At 40.4% G+C, this 23,210-nt stretch overlaps 1 protein-coding gene across 1 annotated transcript in view; it reads left to right on the top strand.

Annotated features, from left to right (window-relative positions):
- Positions 1 to 23,210, top strand: part of CPQ (carboxypeptidase Q) — a 147,568-nt gene that overhangs the window by 3,650 nt on the left and 120,708 nt on the right. The window contains exon 2 of the mRNA XM_084213501.1: positions 14,264 to 14,721. Within this exon, the coding sequence (XP_084069627.1) occupies positions 14,295 to 14,721 (427 nt within the window). The 5' untranslated portion in view covers positions 14,264 to 14,294. The remainder of the gene's footprint in view (positions 1 to 14,263; positions 14,722 to 23,210) is intronic.

Genomic DNA, 23,210 nt, shown 5'->3' with positions numbered 1-23,210 from the left:
CTTGCAACCTGATTTTAAGAGAATACTAATGCTGTTTTAAAAAAGACAATATATCATTCTTTAAGATAAATTTTAAGTCAATGATCATTGTATTATACTAAGAGGAGGTTAATCTCAGGTCACCTATCATGGGCATTCCTTACATCACAGGAGTTATAAACAACTAAGATTATTTTAAACTTAGCTGAGTGACCATCTTGCATTCAGTACAACAGTGAGAGTTTCTGCAGGCTCAGGAATTGCCCCAAACCTGATCTTCAGACTCATCATCTTGTCCAGCTGAGAATTGTTGTCACCCTATTACAGCCTGTTTTAGTACTGATATGAGAAAACAGTTCTGGGTTTAAATCTGAATTTTTCTACCTTTTATCTGCTACATGTACATTGATACACTGTGCCTTTAATTTTTTGTTAGTTTTTTTTTTTCCCCAGAGGAGGCACTTGACTATGAATTTACTTAAAGCAAGTGAGTCCAGAGGAATTTTGTGTTTCAAGTAGCCCCACAAAGAGGGGCGCATATAATATTATGCATGTGCCAATAGTAATTTGAGAAAGAAATGTTCTTTTTTGAGGTCTTAAAATATGATCTGAGCCAGTAGGCTCCATTGGGAAAGCATCCACTATTTTATCTGTAGCATTTGCCGACCAGAACTTAAATTTGATTTGTCTTAAATGGTTTCCCCTTCTACTCTGCACACATTTTCAGATTAGTGTTTCTGATTCTGTTGGTTCATACTGTTTTGAATCACAAGGCTGATCTTCCAGTTCTCTCTCTGGTCATGTTCTCCTGTACAAAACACAACTCCTCTTTTCTGGCAGAGTATGAAACACTTTTTGGAGTTTTAGTTTAATGAAAATCCTTATTGCTTTGGAAGCAGAAAGAATTGTAAGCTACTAATTTCTTTGAGATTGATCATATGATCAATCTTTAGGAATGATTCTGTATATTACTGCAGTGAGCTATTAATATTTTCTCCTATGACAACTAGGTAAAGCAGACAAGTGCAGTACTAATCTCAGGTAATCTGTTCAGTGCTGTTGAAAAATACACAGAGCAGGCAATTTCTGCCTCAGCAATGCACTGTGAGATACCCAAGAAGGAAAACAAAGTCATCATGGTTTTAATTGTTCAGTTTGGTTGTCTTGAAATAGCCGTTGAGTTAGGAATCTCTAGAGGGTTTTCAGTTGAAAAAAGTTTCAGGAATAGGCGTGGAAAATTCTGTGCAGGCTCTGGGTTACTGCCCTTGTGCATTTTACCTGCAGCTGCTGCAGTTTTCCATCCCAGCCACCCTAGTGGCCTTTGGTCAGCCGTTCTCACCCAGTGGCAGTGAAAGAGCAGAGCTGTCTGTTCCTCAGAGTGCAGGGACTTCTGCAGCACAGTCTTCCTTTGAGTAGTACATCTTTATTTTCTCTTTGGTAGTAACCTCCCAGTACTAATGCTCATCATTAATTTCTGCAAACAAAGCAAAATTGCTATTTAGGTATTGGTTCTCAGCTGCTGGTCAGATGGACAAGGTTCTGTTGCAAGTGAATGTCAATTTGAAGGGCAGAACGACCGTAGCTGGGATCTAGATGTACTTAAGCCACTACTGATCCAGATCTGTGTCCCTCTCAGTCCAGGCTGGTAAAATACACATACACTGATTTTAATATACATTGCTCCAGCAGCTAGAGTCTGTGATTTGTGCTTCATTTTGGACTTAGGTCTTATAGCTGAAGAGAAATCTTGCAGAAAGAGTGGTAGTGAGCAGGAATGTCTCTGTGGCTGCCCTTCAGAGAGTAACTGAATGAGGACAGATGGTGCTTGTCTCCAGCAACCAGTGCCACCAAGTCAGCAGATATATTTTTCTTTGCAGTGCTCTCTGGTGTACTCTGCGGTTGTTAGAGGACCTGGCACAGCCAAATGCTGTGTATCCAATACAGATGGATTGTACTGGGCTCTTTGGTAGTTGTACAGGTTTGGGCTGTTCAAGCAAATCTGGCAATGAAAGAGGCTTATAAGAAATATTGAGAGAGACTTTTTAACAGGGCATCTTGTGATAGGAGAAGGGGTAATGGTTTTAAACTAAAAGAGTAGAGTTTGACTAGGAATAAAGAAGACATTTTTTATACTGAAGGTGATGAAACTCTAGCACAGGTTGTCCAGAGAGGTGGTAGATGCCCCATTCCTGGGGGCAGCCAAGGTTAGGTTGGGTTGGGCTTTGAACAACCTGATCTAGTTGAAGCTGACCCTGCTTGTTGCAGGGGGGTTGGACTGATCTTCCAACCCAAACCATTCTATCACTCTGGAGTGACTGTACTGAAAATCCAGAACAAGAGCAGTTGAGCAGTTGAAGACAGGAATGGGAGCATAGGAAAGTTCCTTTGAAGAACCTTACATAAAAATAACTGTTGGGAGCTTATCAGTATGTGAACTTTAAATAACTAAAACAGATGCATACTGGATAAATAAAAATTAGAGTAGGCACCTCTCTAATGTTACCTCCCAAAAATGATCAAAATGAAACATGCTGTCTTATATCGCCTGTCCCCACAGACAAGTGACATAGGAAGGATGAAAGTCAACTGTTTCCCTGGAAAACATTTTCAGCTGTGATGCAATAAACTGGGCTGTTTGCTGCAAGCATCACTGCAACTGTGGGTAAACTGTCTGTGTAAACTCAGCTGCTCTTCTGACAGCAAAATGTAACTGCTGTAAAAAAGGCCTTAATCTAGGAATTAAATTGGATAGTGAACTTGAGAAATGTAAGCTTTTTGCTGACCTTGCTTGCCCTCCAGGTGTTTATATCTAAGTACTTTGTGCTCAATAAGTATGACTTGTTGGTAAACATGGATTAAGGGGTGGTTATTGTTGCCATCAGATGTGTTTGAGGGAATAACTGGGAAGTTGTCATAGAAAAGCAGAACCAAAACATAAGTTTAATCACACGTGGTGAAATCATCATCCTGAAAGGATCCGCACTTCATGAAGAAGTCAAAGATGCTTTTGAATGAGGGAGCATTAGTAACTTCATGTGAACTCTATTTTCATCAATTGCCTCTGCTTGCAAGCTGATGTATGTGATAAAATTGAAACCAAGTGTAAATGATCCTCCAGCACCAGTTCCATTTTAACTTGGAATTGCTTTTAATTAATCAACAGACTGACATTTGCAATATCTGGATTTACTGAAGGATGCAGAGGCTTCATTTTTAACTCACACTAGTAATAGTCAGTCCCAAATGTTTGATAGTTGCTTTTTTCATGCTGTGGATAAAGCCCTCTGAATTTGATGTAGTTATGACTGAGCAATTGTGTGGGTTTGAAAACCAACATTTATAGCTAAATCAAAGTAGACTGCTCCAAGTGCTTTATTTCTTCAAGCTTTTGTCTCCTCAATGGTTGGTCTTGTGACTAGAAACAGTTTAAGGCCACATTCCCAGTGCTTGTGCTTGCAGAAGGCTGTTTTGGAGGAAGAACCAAAGCCAGAGATGTCTTAATTCCCTGAGCTCTGCTAATTTTGTTGTGTACCAGGCATAACGTCCAGCAAAGCCAGGAGGAATTTGTGGCTGTCACCTGCAATAGCAGAAGACTAGGAGGAGCAGTGGGGGTATGGAAGTGAAGCTGTGGTCTCTCTGGACTCTGGCTGAAGTCACTGTGTGCTTCCTGAGCTCAGGTGCAGTCACTCACCTGAGCCTGGTGTGTTCTTGTCAGTGCTGATGGGTTGGTTTTTCAGAGGCAGGTACTTTGGAGTTTGGGAGCTGGCACTGTGTGTTCACTTTCCCTTATGCAATCTGAACTGTGCAGAAGTATTTAAGATCAAGGAGGAAACTCCCATCTGTTTTATTTCCTTCCGTACTTTCTTGGCATAACCTAATCTCTGAGTATTGTTCAGGTGCAGTATCAGAATCATGTGTAAAGTCAGGGAGATGTCTTAACATTTATAGAGAGGGTTGATCACATTCTGTCGCTGTCATCTCTATATAATTAGTGTGTTTACTCTATGGTATGTTTTGGGGGAGGTGGTTGCTTGGGATTTTTGTTGGTGGTTTGTTTTTTGTTTGTTTTTTCTTTTTTTCACTTTGATTGCCAGTTGACATTTTGTAAGGTGACCATTTGCTTCAGTGCAGCAAGCTTCTGGTCGTCTGCTCTTGGTAGTGTCAGAAGAAAGGGGCTGAGTGGTTATGCTAATGTCTTTCATGTGGCAACTGAAGCACTTGGAGGTGTCACTTCTGGGTCCCTCCTCTTCCAGTTGTTGGTTCTTTTTGGCTGTAGTTGTCAGGCATGTTTCTGTCAGTGTGTCTGTGCAGTGAGTAGCACAGAGGACCCTCATAACAGTGCTGTGTTGAACATTGCTCAAAATAAAAAAATTTTAAAAACTAAAAATAAATAAATAGTGATATATGTCTGTTGTCCTAGCTGGCTTTTTTATCCCGCAATAGCAAAATAGTTTGATAATTTTTGTCTTTTAAATGGTAGTAAAAAGTAATTAGAAGTTAAATACAGAATCAGATCTTCCTTGTGCATGGTAAGTGTAGCGCTTCAGGATCAAATGTGTGCTCACTGGGGAGTAGCTTTGATGAAAAAGTGGTGCTGGAGCTTTCTTCCACATCAGAAGGAGGTCTGGTTTTGCTAATTTATTTCTCAAAATTGGCCAAAACCCAGATTTTTCTCAAGCTCTTTAAGTAAAGTGTATTTATCTTGCTAGCAGTCTGTTGCATTCAAGCTGTTTAAGATTCTTTCTGGCTTTCTTTTCTTTTATTTTTTTTTATATTTCATTGCATTCTGTAGTTGGATGGTGGCCCCAGTTGTACATTGCCACTGAACTGTAGCCACTTGTTTCTAATGCTGGTATGCTGGACTACAGTATGGTATTTGAGTACCAGTATTATGCTCTAGTGAACATGATGAAATCATAAATGACATACTTCATAATAGATCTCATTGAAATTAATATCTTTTCCCACCCTTAATATAAGTAAAGAAAGTGTGCATCATAAAAATAATTTTTCTGTCAATTGTAATGAGAAATTCTTGATCCTTTACTTTTTTGTATAGTTGCATTTACAAATTTTTGTTGTTTTGGAAAGGGAAGATAAGGAGGGGAAAGACTAAAATAAGAGTTCTTAACAAATCTAGCGATATGTTGACCAGACTTCTCAGCTTCACAAAACCACTTTATTGCTTTTTACTGTAGCAGTATGAGGGACTTACCTTTTCTTGTGACTGTAGAGAAAGACTGTATGAAAAAACATGACAAATTAAATACTTAAAAGTTGCAGTTATTTTAATCTGGAAATTTTGTTTATTAATATGTTTAGATATCTTATATTCAGCATTGCTGAATGATTATTGACTTAATTTGGAATTATTGTGCTACTTATAGTTTGTACACTGGGACTGCAGATGTATGAAGTAAAGTAACTGAAATGGTTGGATACTGTTGAAAATGTTGGTATTGCCCTTTTTTTGTCTTTTTCTTTAAGGTGTTTAATGTGCGTAACTTTTCTCTGAACCTGCTGATTTAAAAGGAAAGATTTTGTTCCATATGCAAAGCAAAAAGTGCTTTGTAAATGTGTGGCTGTAGAGGCATATTATTCTTGTCATATATGAAAATGCTAAGAATTTAACTTAAAAGTTTCTGAGGTGGTATATAATATATATGTAGCTGCAAATATCTGGTGCAATCTTTGTTAAAATTCGGTAGAAAAGTTTGTCTGTTGAACTCCTGTTACACATTACATAATTAGTAACTACGGTTGCTTAATTTGGTGGTTCATTTTGGCAAATGTCCTGACCCTTAGTAGTGTAATGTGTAGTTGTCTTTAAAACTGAGATTTAATTGTTGGAAGGAGAAACTCAAAGTATTTAGATTTTCTGGCCAAAATCTAGAGCACACACGTGTTCTGTAGGACTGAAGAGCCTTCTGCTGGAACGGTGCTTGGAGGCACATCAAGAAGCAACTGCAAGTGCCAGATGCATGGCAGTGGGATTCCTTTTGGCTTTCACAGGAGTGGCAGACCAACCTTTGTCAGTAACAGCCCTGTACTGACTGTCACTAACAGAACTTGGTTTGCACCTTGGTTACGATGTCTGTCCATCAATGTTAGCAGCTCTTGCTATTCAGAGGTGTGGATTGATCATTTGCTCATGGCTCATACCTTCTGTCATAGGCTTTCTCCTGGTAGGGAGATAAGTTTCGTGAATCATTTGGCTACATGCAATCTGCCAGTCTTTCAATAAAAACTCAAAAGGCAAATATTTAACATCCAATTTGTGGGAATGATTTAACTTAATACAGCATGTAAGATCTCTTGTTGAACAAGTTTTCAAAAAGAAACTTAGTTTAGAATTTTGGGTGCAAGAAGTTTAAGCATGAGTACTGAAGAGGTTGTGAGAGAAGATTTCTGTGATTATGTTGCTTCCTTAAAAAGGGAGCCCTTTTCACCTGTAGGAAAGGCTGACACAAAAATACACAATTCTGGAGAGTTTGTATCTCAGTAGTTTACGAATTTTGTGAAATGGTACAAGATACCTGTCTGGCTTTTTACACTAGGACAATAGTGGATTTGAATGAAGTTGAGTGTAAAAATACCAGGTAGTATAATTGTAGCCCTATTCTTGTATGTGTTGATTTATTTTTCCAAAATCATTCCTTCCCCCTCACCTCAGTTGTCTTTCAACATTATCAGTTGGCTTTAGCTGTACATTTTGGCATTTAATGTAATATGAACAACACTGTATTTTGGTGTCACTGTTTCCTAACTGCCTTCTATTCATTAAGTATTTATTCTCTCTTCAGTTCTCATCTAAAAATCCCACTGAATTCCTATCTTTTGCTTCTGAAAAGATAATGTATTCCCTTTTGAGGACTGTGTTTCATGCTTATTAAGAAGAATAGTATCAGCTGTTGTGTGGCTGAGGCATTGTTCAGTGCTTGTGGGGGTTTTTTTGTTATTCTTAATTTAATTTTTGTCTGGACACCACTTGTTAGAGAAGTAGTTGGCTGATCATTTCTGTGGCTTTGCTGATACAGAATTTGGATACAGTATGCTGGATACAGTATCCAGCACATGTATTATGGCGTGATTATTCAGGATTATTGCCATCCATTTCAGCAGCAGCTACGGAATAAGAATATATCAAGGTAGCCTGTTACTATTCTGAGGCTTGGAGGTGAAGAAAGAGGGAAGAGTGGCTCCTTTTGCTGCTTCCTTTCTGTGTTAAGCTGTAGTACTTCCCCCATACCGACTATAAATAGGGTATGAACTTCTGCCAAATGGGGAACTGTGGCTGCAATGTCTCTTGTAATGTTTGGACTTTCTCAGTCTTAATCTTTATAGAGTTCTTAAAACTTTTCACTTCCTATTATGTCTACATAAGTCAGTATCACTACTAGAGCCTATATGGTCATAGGTCATGGATTTCAGTATGTATCTTCAGTTGTAGAAAATCAAAATAGTTCTACTGAAGTTGGTAAAACAGCTCAGGTGGGGTTTTAGACTTTTTGGTCCAAGTAATAACATTTTCCAAAACTTTATATCCTTATTGTGTGGTACTCTTCTTTACCTTAGTTTACGATTCACAAGGCTAATTTTAAGGGCTTTGTAATGTAAATGATAGCTTCAGCTGTGTGTGTTCCCAAACCCAAGATTTTCCAACTGATTAAATGTTCTCCCAGATGAGGAATTATGACAATTCTAAAAAAGCAGTCTTTGAGGAATGTCTGCTTTTCTGCTTCACTCTTCAAGATCATAAAGCTTGTATTTCCCCCCATCCACCCCTCCTCCTTATCTTTATAAGTGGTGGAAGAACTCTATGACTTTATTTTTAGGCAGAAATCTCCGCCTCATTTTGCAAGTTCACCTAGCCTCCCAGCCATCCTACTCCGCAGCTGTCACAACAAACTTTTTTCCAGTGCTATTAAACATATCAGACATCACTCTGCAGCATGTTAGTTTGTTACCCTGGGGCTTTTCAGTCTATTCTCATGTCATCAAAACCACTGTGTGATTTCAAGATTTCCTCGAGTCCCTGACGGAAAATCAAATGGTGGTTAGGAAACTGATAGATACTTTGCAGATATAGCAGATCTCTGGCAATTAAGTGGTTAATAGCCTCAACTTAGTGTTTTCATTCCTCATTTCCCATAACCATTACTTCTGTGAACTGTCTGTATCCTTTTGTCTGTATTTTCAGCTGGGATTTGGGAAAACCTTGCCACACTGGAGAAGAAGCAGTGCTCTTGCTTTGTTTATCCTATTTTTATGCCCTCTGCTCCTCTTTCTCTTATCTGATTGCTGTAGACAGTAATCAATCAGACCGTAATCAATCTCTCACCTGAGAGATTCTTTTTTCCTCTGCTTTTATTCTTTTCAATCTGTAACATTTAAGTAATTTCTCTTGTAATGTTTTTAATGGTGGAAATGCCAGTTAGCCTGATTAAAGTTTGGATGTGCTCTTCTTTTATATAAGGGCACCATTAAAAGATGAAAATCCCAATGAGCTTGCACTTCATCATCAAAGACAGCAGTTAGGTACAGACCAGTTGGCCACTCAATAAATAGAAGTATCCTTAAAGTAGCTACTAATAAATGTATCTTCTGACAGCCTCTGCACTACCTGCATTGCACTGTTTTGTACATTTCATTCTTTCATACTAATTTGAGTTGGAAAAGACTTATTTCTGCCTTCAGTTTATCTTTTTGTTCTATAGACCTAGAACCTTTCTCCCTTGAATTTTAAAAAGCCTTTCAGCTTGTGTCTCTGGTCTCCTTTCATATTCCAAATCGCACATCTAGTTTGAAAGATATCTTTTGAGGTCTAGACCAAAGTGCCTTTTTAAGCAAGGTCAGCTGCAGCAGATTGTCCAGGTCCTGGACAACTATGACATTCCTTGCCTGGACAGGTTTGGAATATGTCCCAGTATGGACACTTCACAACCTCTCTGGGCAACCTCTTCCAGTGTTTGACTACCCCCCCTTAAAAAAAAAAAAAAGTGCACTTGCACTTCTGTGTAGGTGGAATTTAATATATTTCAGTTTGTTTCCATTGACTCTTGTTCTGTTGGTGGGTACCACTGGAAAGAGCCTGGCTCTGTCTTTGTTCCCTTCCATTGGGTATTTCTATCCACTGATTAATCCCTCCCTCTCCTTCTGTAGAAGAAAATACTTTCTTCTCTAGACTGGACAGTTAAAGCTCTCTCAGCCTCTCCTAATAGGGATACTGGATACTCTAGTCCCTTAATCATCTTTGTGGCCCTTTGTTGCACCCTCCAGCATGTCCACATCTCTCTCATCATTTCACATACGGGGAAGCCCAGGAATGAAGAAATAATTCAGGTCTGTCTTCTCTAATGCTGACTAGAGGGGAAAGATCCCATCCCTCTGCCTGCTGGCAACACTCCTGATGGGCTGTTGGTTTTTGCCAACATGAGGTTTTGCTGACTCATTCTCTGCCAGCTCCTTTCCAGCTAGGTATCCCCAGCTGTCTTAGTGCATGGGGGTTAGTCTTCCCCAGAGGCAGGACTTGTTGAACTTACAAGGTTCCTGCCTGCCTGCCTCCTCACACAAGCATCGAGTACACAGCCACTCCTCCCAACCTTCCCATCATCGGAGGCCATGCCCTGTCCAAGCATCCAGATTATTAATGGAGATTTATAAGAGTTCTGGACCAGGTATGGACTTTAAGGGATCACCTTAAAGTGATCAACTAAATACCATCTGCCAGCTAGATGTCACTCAGAATTCTCTGAGCTTAGTTGTTCAGGTGATTTTCAATCCATCTCACTGTCTGCTCATCCAGCCTATACTTCATCAGCTTCCCTGAGACTTTTATGGAGACTGTCAACTGCCTTACTAATGTAAAAGGGAAACAAATTCACTGCTCTGTCCTCATCTACCAAGCCAGCACTTTTGTCCTAAATGGGCATCATGTTGAATATGCAATTTCCCCTTTGTAAATCCATGCTAACTATACTGAGTCATCTTCTTGTCCTTTGTATGCATGGAAGTAATTTTCAGGACTTTTCTCTTGCCAGAGCTTGATGTGAGGCTGACTGGTCTGTAGTTCTTATTGTAGTTCATTTTATTTCTTGCCCTTCTCAAAGTTAGGAGTGGCATGACAAGAGTGGCCTCACAATGGTATCAGCTCTCAATATTTGTGGGTGCAACCCATGAGGCCCCATGGATTTATATATGTAGTTTCTTTAAGTGCCACCTCACTTGAGTGAGGCTTCCTTACTCCAGCCTTTCCCTTTTAAATGTTCTGTTAGGATTTTGCAGGGAAAAAAATCTCTTTTTCTATGAACTATAATCAGAGGATTCCCTTCTTTCTGTATGGACCGAGGTACTACCATGGCTGGATGCCCTCTTTCTGCTTCGTGGACAATAAAACACATTGAACAATTTTAATTGCCCTGTTATATTTTATTAATTTGGCTGGCACTGTGAGGTTCATTTGCTGAGTCTTAACTAGTTAGATGTGGAAAAATAAGTAATCGCCTTTGGTAGATGATTCACTGGGGTGATAAAGTTGCAGAGACTGGGAAAACACATGTGTGATTCTTTCCCTGGACTAGCAGTGAAGTGATTCTTGTATTGCAGTCTGAGTATGATGTTATTTTACCCAGCAGGGAAATATTTCAGATAGCTGCTTTTGAACAGATTATGCTGGAGTATTCAAGGAAAGCATAATAAATTACATTCCTTTTTTAATGTTCTTGACCAGGGTTTGAATTGAGTTATATTCCTCTTATAGTGCATTGGAGGCAGTGAAATGCTGTGCAACGCAGAAGTGTTACATCCACAAAAGTTGTGAAAACATGTCTGTTCTCAGTGTTGAGTGGGAAATTCCTGGAAGAAGTATATCTCTTAAATGCAGGTCCTCTGGGGCAGCCTTTGGAGTGAGGAAGCCGCTGGTTTTGAATGAGGCTAGGAACAATAAGGAAACCATTTCTTAGTTAAGGGAAATGTGATAACTGCAGCTTTATCTGTCCTTTGAAAAAAATGCATGAAGTTGGTAGCTGGGGGCTCTTTGAGGTGGCCAGTGCAATTTAGACAATCCCTCTGTGTCTTTTGCATAACAGCTAAGTGTATCTGCTTTTTCTGGTAGATTTTGCAAACCCTTAAACAAACAGACCCCCAAACATTAAGTTTTTGAAACTAAATCTGCAGAATTGTTTTACTCCATTCAGCAGTTATCCACTTTTTTGCTGGCTTCTTTCTGCGTGATGAACTTCACAAAAATCACTGAACGAGCGCGGTCATCCATTCTGTCATCATGAGAAAATGACTGATGTCTCTAGAAGAGGATGTCTAAGAGCATGTAATTAACTGGTTAAGGGAAAGTACATGAAGAAAGTGCAGAGCATAGCAATAAAAATACACCAATACTCTCTGTGTAGTATAACCACAAATAAACAGTAACTCAGACTATAAAAGGCATTTTGCAGTTCTCAGGCAGTGTCCTGAGATAACCCAAGTCTTCTGCTCCTGGTTGTGTAAGACCTTTGCCCTGTCTCAGAGAAATCTCTGTGATAGATTTATCATTCACTGATTAAATAAATGATGATTTTTTTGTCATTTTGCAAAAACAATGCTTCACTGTGAAGAACTTATTACTTGCTTGATCTCAAGCTTAGGGGACATTTGAATAGTTAAGGAGAATACCTTATTATTCCTCTATTGCTAAAGCTATTGTTTAAATTGCTGTTTGTGAAAAGACCCATAAAGTCTATGGAAGGCTGGCAGTTTGTGTTTGTTGTCGTATGAGCTAGGCTTGGTGACTCCAAAATGATTGTGCAAATGGTTTTTTGTGGGTATGGGGGTGTTTTAGTTTATTTGTTTCTGAATTCTAATGGTTTATGGATCCTAGAAATGTGGTTAGTACTTTGACTCTTTCTGTGTGTTATTTCTGCATTGCACAGCCAGTGTTTCACATGGCATCTTATGGGTGCATGCCGGGTGGCTGTTTCAGATGGCATCCTATGGGTGCATGCCTGGTGGATTATCCCCCCTTCTTGGAAGCTGATCAGAAGCTCTCATAAATGTTGTGGGTTGCCCCTTCCCACAGACAGTACAGGGAGACAGGGCATGGGGGTTTTGGTCAGTTCATCACTGAGATTTTCTTCTGCTGCTCAGGGAGAGGAGTCCTTCCCCCGTGAGGCCGTGGGGTCCCTCCCACAGGAGACAGTTCTCTGTGAACTTCCCTGGCGTGGGTGCACTCCCATGAGCAGCAGCCGAACCGCACCTGCTGCACCGTGAGTCCCTCCGCAGGCACACGGCCCTCCCAAAACTGCTGTGCCCTGGGTCACTGTCCCACGGGGTGCAGAACTGCAAGGACAGGCTGCTCCAGCCTGGAGCAGGGGCTGCTCCTTCCACCGGGGCTCCCACTGGATCACAGCCTCCTCCAGGCATCCGCCTGCTCCAGCCTGGGCACCTCCCCACGGGCTGGGGGTGGATCTCTGCATCCTCCATGGATCCCCACGGGCTGTGGGTGGATCTCTGCATCCCCCGTGGATCCCCAGGGGCTGGGGGTGGATCTCTGCATCCCCCATGGATCCCCACGGGCTGGGGGTGGATCTCTGCATCCCCTGTGCATCGCCACGGGCTGGGGGTGGATCTCTGCATCCCTTATGGATCCCCACAGGCTGTGGGTGGATCTCTGCATCCCCTGTGGATCCCCACGGGCTGGGGGTGGATCTCTGCATCCCCTGTGCATCACCACGGGCTGGGGGTGGATCTCTGCATCCCCTGGGGATCCCCATGGGCTGTGGGTGGATCTCTGCATCCCCCGTGGATCCCCACGGGCTGTGGGTGGATCTCTGCATCCCCCATGGATCCCCACGGGCTGGGGGTGGATCTCTGCATCCCCCATGGATCCCCACGGGCTGTGGGTGGATCTCTGCATCCCCCATGGATCCCCATGGGCTGCAGGGGCACAGCTGCTTCACCTTGGTCCTCACCATGGCCTGCAGATGAATCTCAGCTCTGGTGCCTGGAGCAGCTCCTCCCTTCCTCCTCCACTGACCTTAGTGTTGCCATGTTGTTTCCCTCACATGTTCTTACCTCCTTCTCTGATTAGGAGCAAAAACCTGTGACTTTCTTTGGATTTTCTTCTTAAGTATGTCATCACAGAGGCATTACCAGCCTCTCTCTTTGGCCCAGTTTTGGCCAGCAGCATGTCCATCTTCAGAGCCATCAACCATTGGCTCTGCCAGACATGGTGGGAAGCTTCCAGCAGCTTCCCACAGGAGACATCTTTGTGGCCCCCCTGCTGCCAAAAACCAGGCCATGCCAAACCAAAACAGGTACAAAAACTCGTGGGTTCAGGTAAGAACAATTAAGTGGATGAAAATAAGTAAAGTGTTATAATAATAATGATGATAATAATAAAAAATAAAAAAGCCCAAGAAAAACAAGTGATGCACAATCCAGTTGCATGCCACCTGCTGATCAATGCCCAGCCTTTCCCTGAGAAGTGATCAGGCCTTCCAGTCAACTCCCCCAGTTTGTGTACTCAACTTGGTGTGGAATATCCCTTTTGTCAGGGTAGGTCAGTTGTCCTGGCTGTGCTCCCTCCCAACTTCTTGTGCTGCTCCTCATTCACAGAGCATGAGACACTGGAAATCCTTAATTTAGGGTAAGCACTGCTTAGCAACAACCAAAACATCAGTGTGTTATCAATGTGATTCTCATGCTGAATCCAAACCAGAGCACTCTATCACTTACTAAGCAAAAAAATGATCTCTATCCTAGCCAAAACCAGGACACTGGAGGCATTGGATCTAAATCTTAAATCATTTTATTACAATAGAAAGTACTTTTCTGAATATGAAGATGGAGATCAAGAAGAACTTTTATTCATGAATGGTGTAAGAAGAGTTTTTGTATGGATGTTTTGTGTAAAGACATTTGATTTGACACTTCTGAAAAGTCCTGCTCCTAACAGAAAGAGGATGCAAACCTCCTCCTGTATGGGAGCAGCCCTTGGTTTTGATTCATTGAAGAATGTGTTTATTTAAAGAGATGCAGCATTCCAAGGATATTTCTAAAGACCACAAAGATTGTGTCCAGTGGTCTAAATATCTTTTTCATTTGCTTTCAATAACTCTGTCTTCAAGTTGAGTTTATTTTTCTGCTAGTTCTGATCAAAGCATTTTCATGATAAACTAATTTCTTTTCATTTCATTTCTGTCTGCCAGTCCAAATAACTAAAAGTATTTCTGATAGGTGTATGATTTTTTTAACTTGCTTTTTTTTTTTCTTTTTGCCTCTCCAACAGGCCATCTGTGGAAAAGAAGAAAGAGAAAAAAATGAAGCACTTACTCTTAATATTTCTCATGAATTTATTACACCAGTATGCTGGGAAATCTTTGAGAAGAGATGGAAATTCCCTGAAGTCATTTGAAGACATTAAAAATGAGATAGCTGGCTATACTGATATTGCTAAGGCTATTATTGATCTTGCTGTTCATGGAAAGGCTCAGAACAGATCCTATGAAAGATTAGCAGTTTTTGCTGACACCATAGGACCTAGACTCAGTGGTTCAAAAAACTTAGAGGCGGCCATCAAATATATGTTCAGTGCCCTGCAGAAAGATGGGCTGGAAAATGTGCATCTAGAGCCTGTGAAAGTACCACACTGGGAAAGAGGAGAAGAGTTTGCAGTGATGCTGGAACCAAGGAATCATAGCATTGCTATTTTGGGACTTGGCAACAGTATTGCAACTCCTCCAGAAGGTAACACTTCCTTTTGGAATTACATGTGACTTGCTTTTTAGCACAAACTGGCTTGTACCCCTAATAACTTCTCTCAGTGGTCAAACTGTGGTTTTCTTCTTGCTGAAGTAGTTCTGCAAAACAAGGTGCTATTTTCCTGGGACTTTTCTATATGGCATGGTTGTGACTGGTGCAGTTTATATGAATTCAGTTTGGTTAAACAGCCTTGTAAAATTCGAGTTGGTTCCTAACTTTCCATTAAATTTATGCCCTTTTTTTTAAACACTGCTGAATGTCATTTGCAAAGATTGTGGTCCTCCATTGTGGTTGGTAGGAAAGAATTTCTCCATTGGGTGTCAAGTTGACACATGATTTCTCCTTCTCTTCATGTGCCCTATTTTGCCAGGCTCAGCCCTTCACTCCAGTAAAAAAAAAAAGGCAGCAGGAAAAGGAGGTGAGCTTGGAGAGTTCAAGCCCCTCACTAAACATAGCAGTTGGTATCTGTGTGCCTTCCCTTTCCTATCTCATGCTCAGCCTGGAACTTACTGCTCACGTTGTTTACATGCTCACTTTGTCACTTACCTGTCACTGAACTGTGTGTTGCCTTTTAGATGATCAGGTGTGATATGTTACTCAGGAGCAAGAATAACCCTTAGGTGTGCTTAACAAGATTCTGGTCTTTTAAACCCCAAAATATTAGATTGTCTACAAACAAAATGATTTATAAGATTCTCTATTTGTATTTATTGATGTGAGGCTTTGAGGATTGTTATTTAAAGGCCAGATGAGAACCTTCTTCTGTGACTGCTCTCCATAAAAAACAATATATTTATTCTTAGACCACTTCAAAAGCATTTGTATTCCTTTATGAGAAAATAAATTTAGTTTAGGAAATAAAAGGTAACATGATACTCATAATTTTTTTATGAATTGTAAATTTTTGTGATAGCGAGCTTTCTGTTTGAAATGAAACAACATATAAAATGTTAGGTTTAGAAAAAATATATAGCTTGTCAAAATGCAACAAATAAAACTGGATAATTTAAGATATGCTTGGAATAAATTATACTTGCTTTGCAAAACTGCTGTTGTGAATTTTATCTGAGATAGTTCTGTCATATTGAGGTAAAAACATGCCTAAAATGCAAAGCAACTAGAACCATTACTGTCTGTTTGTCCCATGATATGTGCAAGGTTTAGTGCTTTGATAGGAGAAAATTTAGAGCAAATTTTAAGCCTACAACTTATTTTGTACTCTTTCCAGTCCTATTCCAAGCTTCCTAAAAGGTAAGCTAAAATTAAAAGGTCTTTTTTGGTATTTAGCAAGTGTTGCTGAACCTGAAAAGAAAACCTGCAATTTAATTTTAGCAAACATCTTTACATCCATAAAAGTCTGTTTTTCACATCTCTTTCTTACTTGTGTAGTTATTTGCAGGTGCCCAGTTTTACTCCTCGGTTTGCTTTTTTTTTTTTTTTTGTGATATACTGAATTTACATGTTAAAAATACTCAGGCTAATTATGTCCTTCTTTTTCATCTGTAAAGATCCTATATCTTGAAAGATGTGATTGTATTATTGAGTCCTGGTTCAAAACCCCCACATTATTTTTTCTCTCACAATTTCACTTTCCTCTGAGATCTGCCATGTCTCTGAAGAGGTATATGTGTTGGCACTAGAAGACTTTAAGGCAATGAGATCTCTCACAAAAGAGTGCGTAATTTCTCAAACTTCATGGAATAATTTTGATTCGATTACTTACCTTCTGACTCTCCTGCCATTTGTGCCTGTTCTGATTTCTGCTGGTCTCATCTCACTCTATGCAAACTGTGACAGGTTTTTGTGCTTGGGAAGGTTGTGTGGGGTAGCTGGTCCCTGGTGAGCACTTGGCTCTTGTTCTCCTGATCACTGGACCATCCTCCTGACTGACGGAAATGTCTCGTAAGAGCTGCTCATCACCAGCCTCTGCAGGCAAGAGAATTGAAGGCATGCTGTTGTGAAGTGTCTGTCCTAAAACTCTTACTCATACCATGGAATAAAAAAAATGTTTTTATTATTATTAAAACCACTGTATTATCACTTCTGAGGATTGCCACAGTGCCTTATTCCTAATAAAAAGGAATAGAAGGCTGCCCTAAATGGCATCAGAAATAGTTGAACAATTTTCCTCACTGAGGGATTATCAGCAGTTCTGATACATTTTGTTCTAGGCATAAAGTTGTGGGGGTATGACTCTCCCTGTAATCAAAATAATGCAACTCAATATGAGATGCCTGATGCCAGTTATCCTGTTGTTACAGTACTGTTGTTACATGGGATCAAACTAGGGAGACCTACTGCTGTGCTGAGCTTTGGCAGAGGGATGTTTAAAGGCTGAAGGCTGTCCTTCAGATGTTGGCTCTATGATGAATTTTTGGCTCTAAAGTGGACTGTGCAGATGATTCCTGAAGTTGTTTGCTGTTAGCTTGATAGTTGCGTCAAGTTTTAAGTCAGTGTTCCTGTCAGGATATGTTTCAGACATATCCTCCATTTACAAACCACTGTCTTGGTACAGCCCAAACAGATCCCTTCCTTGACACTACTGATGCCTGTTAGAGACAGAGTTGGACTTCTTGTCTTTTAAGGTCTAGGAATGGAGTTAAGATGAGAGGGGCTGACTCCCCCATCCCAGCAGGAGGTACAGGAGACCATTTCTTGCTTTTTAATCTTTTTAGTTATGTCCTGTATTCCTCTCTTCCCATGATTTGGCCCCAGGCTTGTAACCCAAGAAGCTAAGAAAATAGGAGACATTGGCAGAAACTTAAAACCTGGTGCTGGACTTGGTGGCCTTTGGTTCTCTCAGAGCCCCTCCTGAAGCTCAGCACCCCAAGCAAGTGCTCAAGAGGGCTCTTCATTACCATAGCAATAGACTAAGGGCAATTAGAAACCTGCTGTCTTTGGGGTTGCTTTATGATGCTTGTATCCCCAATTGTCTGTTCTGTTTATGCTGGATATTGAGTTCTGCACCTTTAAGACTGGTTCTGAGAGCGAAGAAGGAGGAAAAGAAGTGCACAGTTTGTTTTCAGAAATTGCACTCACTCCTCTACATTCCTGTTCCTGGACTGTACTGTCCACAGCACGGACAGACAGCACAAGAGAGCTCTTCTTTGCTTTTTAGTTAGGTTTTTTTTTAGCTAGCTGAGGCAGAGAAGTTCCCTGGACTGTATTTTTTCTTTTTCTTGAAACTGTTCAAACCTGCTCTGGACTGAAAACCCAGAAAAACACCTGTGGCCCATCAGGGGCTGGGACACAGCATTCTCCAGCACAGGAGGGACTGATAAGAGACTGAGCAAGCTGAGTTACCCCGCAACAGGGACTTTCTGAATTTGCCATCTCTTCAGAACAGAGAGAGATTTTATTTTTTAATATTATTCAATTTTTATGCTTGTGAATACTTTGCTTGTTAAATAAGCAGTATCTTCCACTTTTCTCCAAGGAAATATTTTCCTGAACCAGTTGGGGGAGGGGCTACTTTCTTTCTAGAGGGATCCCATTCAGAGGTTTCCCCCCAAATTTGCCTGAACCAAGACACCTGGCTTTGGATGTTGGAAATTCAGGGTTTAATTTCCCTTCTGCCCATGGAAATTCAAACCAGTGTTTCCTAAGAGCGACCCAATGGCTAGAGCACATGCTGAGGTTGGTTATTTTCCATTTCAGCATATACCATGCAAGTGTAGAAAAAATCCACAATCCTTCAGGGCAGAACAGGAAGCTCTAAATAGTTGCAGTATTTTTAGCTATGAAGTCTGAGCCAGTCCATTGACTCCAGGATACCAGGAGTGTCTCTTCCTGCAGGTCTTCTAACTCATGCCTATGGCATTGAAACCCTATTGGGATGTGCAGAGAGCTTTTCTCATTTATTTGATTTTATGAGATTTGCCCACTTTGGCTCAGATACAGAACAGTTGGATGATGTGCAGGAGGCTTTTCAGTACCTTGTGATCTTGTGGATAAAATCCTAGTTTCTTCTTCATGACTGGGAAATATGCCAAGATGTCAAGTTCCCAGATTCCATCTGATTTTCACAGCAGAAAAGGAGAGTACAGAAAAGGTTAGATTTTTCTATTGAAGAGGAAAAACCTCCAACATTCTCCCTCTCCAAGTGTATTCCAAGATATGAAGGTGTTGGGTCAAAGAGAAAGTTTTCACTTCCTTTGATCTCTTTATAAGGAGGGAGTAACTTCACTGCCCGCTTTAGTGACAGGGAGAGAAGAAACACGAAACAGAATGACCTGGATTTCCAGAAATCAGCAGGGGCTGAAAATAGTCATCACCTTGAAGAAATGGATTCCTAGGTAGCAAACAGGATTGAATGATAGAAAGTGCTTGGTTTTGAGAGCTGGAAAACTGGAGATTTACCATATTTAGTCATTTTCCTTGTCTCATTTTCAGTGTTTCAACATTGGCAAAACATATATATATATATATATAGAGAGAGAGAGAGAGACTGTGTTGATTTCTGGTGGTACTGATTATATCCCCCAAATATAATTGTTGCTTTGAGAATCCCATAATTGAAGGAAAGTGGTAGTTTAGCAGATGTTTGACCATAAAGTATCAAAGAGTTCATTTTTTTGCATATGTTTTAAAATGCACTTTTTTTACCCTGATGGGTGACCATGCCCTTTAATTTTAAAGAAATACTGACAAGCAGAACCAACTTTAGTGCAGCCTGCCCTGAAACATCTCCTCAAAAAAAGGAACAGTCTCTGTTTTTTTATATACTGTTGGTTGCAACAAAACTGAAATAATTCAAACATGAAGATGATGCACTGGCAGACTTTTTCCTGGTTTTTGTGTTGAAGTGATGGGGATTTTTTTCTTTTTTTGTTTAACTGTCAACATTTGCTCCAGATGTGCTCTTATAGGTGATAGGAGCTTTGCAGTTACATAATATGAAAGCAATTCCAGCCTGTTCTGTATAAAATGGGAATAATGCATTTTGTCTTGAAGTGTGGGCTGTTGCTGTCAGTCCACCATTTTATTAAATCAGGAATGCTGCTGAAAGAAGTGGTCTAGCTCCTGTCATTGTTGATGCATTTTTTCCCCAGTGTTGATCATCCTCTTTTTTATCTCAGTGAAGTAGATTAGGGAATTCAGCTAGATAAACAAAAGGCCAACAAAAAAGTTATTTTTCATGTGTATCAGAGGATTTACCCTTAAGTTGCCAGCATCTTGGATGACCACTGATCTCCTGGAAGAAAAGTGATGTTTCTGGAGGGACTTGGGTGCCCCTGTGATGAGGGGTTCAGTGCTGAGAACAGGGGTTGGAGAGAGTTGTAGGCATGAGAGCACAGTGCACAACAAACCCCTCCTGTCTTCACTGGATTCCTCTTCTTTAATGTGTGAGGAGCTATTGATGGACATCTTGAGACCATGAGCCCCAGTACTGCATACCTGCATTGTTTATTATTACTTAGAGTGGCACTGCTTGTACTGTGGCAATTGTGCTGCTGTTTTTGGTGGAACATAGAAGGTGACATTCGTGAAGGACACCAGACACTGTGGTGTTCAGTGGCCCAGCATCTGGGCTAGAAGTTAATGCAGTAGCATTTCAAAGATTTAGAGAGTAGAAGTGTCTGCATGGCTTTGAGGTGGACATGTTGTCTGGGGAGAACATGGGTTCCAGTTGCTGCTTTAACCAATGTTCAGGTGAACTGTGTGGATGGCCAGTGATCAACAAGTGAATTTTCTGGTCTTGTCCTTTTGCAGTGTCACTGAGTTAAGGTGACCTCAAGGTTACCTCAAGGATGTTAAGGCCAGGCTGAAGCTATTGAGGGCAGGATTTGAATATGATTTTCTGCATGTGTGGGGTATGCAGACACAGCTGGATGGCCACGTGACCTTCATCCCAAGGGATATGCAGAGTTGACTGGCACCCTTGACTTACTAAGGAGAGAATGGTTGTCCTCAGCTCTTCCTGCCTTGAGCACCTGTGTTCTCAGAAACTGATTTTTGTGATCTTGGTTTTGGGTATCTCATTCTCCCTATACATTGCATAGCAAGCCTGTGCTCTGTCCAGGGCTGCTCCTGGAAGAACCTAACCTGTTGCCCCACTCTTTTGGCATCCAATGCTTTGTGCTGGGGGTTGGGACACACCAATTTTCTCCTAGGATTTGTGCTGCACAGTAAGCTACAAGTCATTGAAACCAACCTGTTCAAAAGAGATCCAATACTTGCTGGAAATTTTAAGTCGTATTAGTCAAAAACCTAACTATTATATAGTGTAATATTTTTCTCAGTGTTCTTAAGGAATGGTACAATATGTTTAGTCTCTGTGCAAAGCATCAGAGCTGAATAGCCTCATATCCTTTTTTATAACTGTCCTATGTAATTTCATTTTCATGAAGTAATTCTCTTTGCTGTTCCACAGAGTAGGAAGGTCACATTTTCTAGAAGTATTGTTCATATTTTACAAAATGCTTCTTCCTGATAAAACCCTCTTCTTCGTTTCACAGTTCCCTTAAAATATTAAGTGTTTTCTTCAGACTGTACTTATTATATTAGTATATATTTGTATGTATGGACAGAGAAAATGTGTTTCTAGATGTTGGAATATTCCGATTTTCAGTACATGCTAATAATTTTTGAATGAGAAAAAAAAAAGGAGTGATGATATTAATCTTCCATTTGCTTCAGCCTGACACAAAGCCTTAATTGGATGAGGTCATTAGAGACAAAGACTTTGGGTTTGTTTTTCTAAAAATCTAGTTGAAGTCTGTGGATCATTTCAGGAAAGCTGAACTAATTCCTGGAGAGTATTAGAAAGCAACATGTTTTTAAGAGAGGTATGCTAGAAGTTGAGAAGGAAAATGTATTCTGAACTGATTTTAGAGCATGTTGAACTTAAAAAAGGATTTAATGCCAGGTCCCTAATCTTACTTAGCTTTGAAGAATTTATTTTCATTTTCCCTCCACTCCCCAAGACATTCTTTCCTTTGACCTGTCCCATCAACTACCTTATCTCCAGACATACATACCTGCCTTTGCATCATATAACCCATGCAAAAAAATTCTAGGCTCTGTGAAAGCAGCTACCTTGCAAATGGGCACAAGACAGTGCTTGTGGGCTGTGTCTGAAAGAAGCAGGGGCATGTTACTTTTAATCTGGAGAGACGATCAAGTCTGAAGGACAATGGGAATAGCCAGACTAAGGTAAGAAAAGCTTGGGGCTACTGCTTGCATGTGTTCAGGGTCAGCATAGAATACAGTATACCTGATGAAGCAGCTTCTGGGCTAAATTAGCTTTGTGGGGAGAGCTGAAGTAGAAACAGAGAAATCTGGGATGTTGCAGGAGGTGAGGCATGAGAGTGGCTGATGTGTGATCACCACATGGGAGTCAGGCACTGTGGCTGTGGCGTGCTGTTGCGCCTGCTCTACCATGAAGAACTGTCTTGATTTCCTGTCCTGATATCCTGATGCCTGGTTCTGGTGAATGGGGAGGTAACATCCTATCTCCTCCTTGCTCTCATGGCTAGAGGCCAGGATATGTTTCAGATACATCTCCTCCAGTTTCAAAATTTCCTCTGTTGTAGGAGCAATTAGATGTGTTGTTGACTTTTTGTGCTGATAATTCTTTTCCAGCTTTGTCTTGTCTAGGCTTAGAATTACTGTATTTTAGTTGTTTTAAGCAAAAATTGCCTTTCCCATCAGCTTATTTATTTGACAGTGGTAACTTCAGTGCATGGGGATCAGTAACATCATTGTTCCATACTGTGATTTGTAGAAGAAATAATAATTCTTACTTTAGTGTGAAGTAAATGAAGTTTAGGAGGTCCACAGGAATGAGTTGTCTGCTTGCTGCTATTGAAAAGAATTTATTGTCAAATTAATGATGACTGCATTTGGCTTTGTAACTGGATCTCCAAGGTACTGATTCTATTACCTGGATGACAAAAATAGGACTGTGGGAAAAAAGAAGAGTGTAAGGCCATAGTTAAGTAATGAGGAAATTGGTATCCAATAAGATTAAACAGTATGCAAATTATATTTCTTTCTGGGTTTACTAAATCCTGTTAATACAGAAATAGTTTACAACTCATTTGATTGAATTTCTTTGTGTTTGTGGATAGAGTGTTTCTGGGACAAGTAAAAATGTATTCCGCATGAAATTTCATTGATGTTTTAATGAAGATCCACCAGTTTCTAAAATCTGATCATAGGGTGGATTTTGCTTTTTTCTTTCTCTTCACTGAAACCTGTTACTAACACAGACAGATGCACATCTCTAGATACTGAAATGACTTAAGTAGTAGCTGCAGTTAATCTTGGGGAGAAGTTATCTTGCGAGGAATCCCCTTTGAACTAATCTACTCTTTCACTGCTGACAGGTAAACAGCTGTGAGGAGGTGACTCTACAGACAGAATTGTCATGCCAGGAATCAGACTTCTTCTATACAGCAGTGTTACACACAGCTGATTTATGGGTGGTTTTATATATATGTGTGTGTATGTATATATTAAAAAAAAATACA

The sequence above is a fragment of the Fringilla coelebs genome (genome assembly GCF_963513975.1).
Source record: "Fringilla coelebs genome assembly, chromosome: 1".
In the NCBI taxonomy this organism is placed as follows: Eukaryota; Metazoa; Chordata; class Aves; order Passeriformes; family Fringillidae; genus Fringilla; species Fringilla coelebs.
Note: the sequence above shows the minus strand (reverse complement) of the source record. Positions and strands in the feature narration are given on the sequence as shown.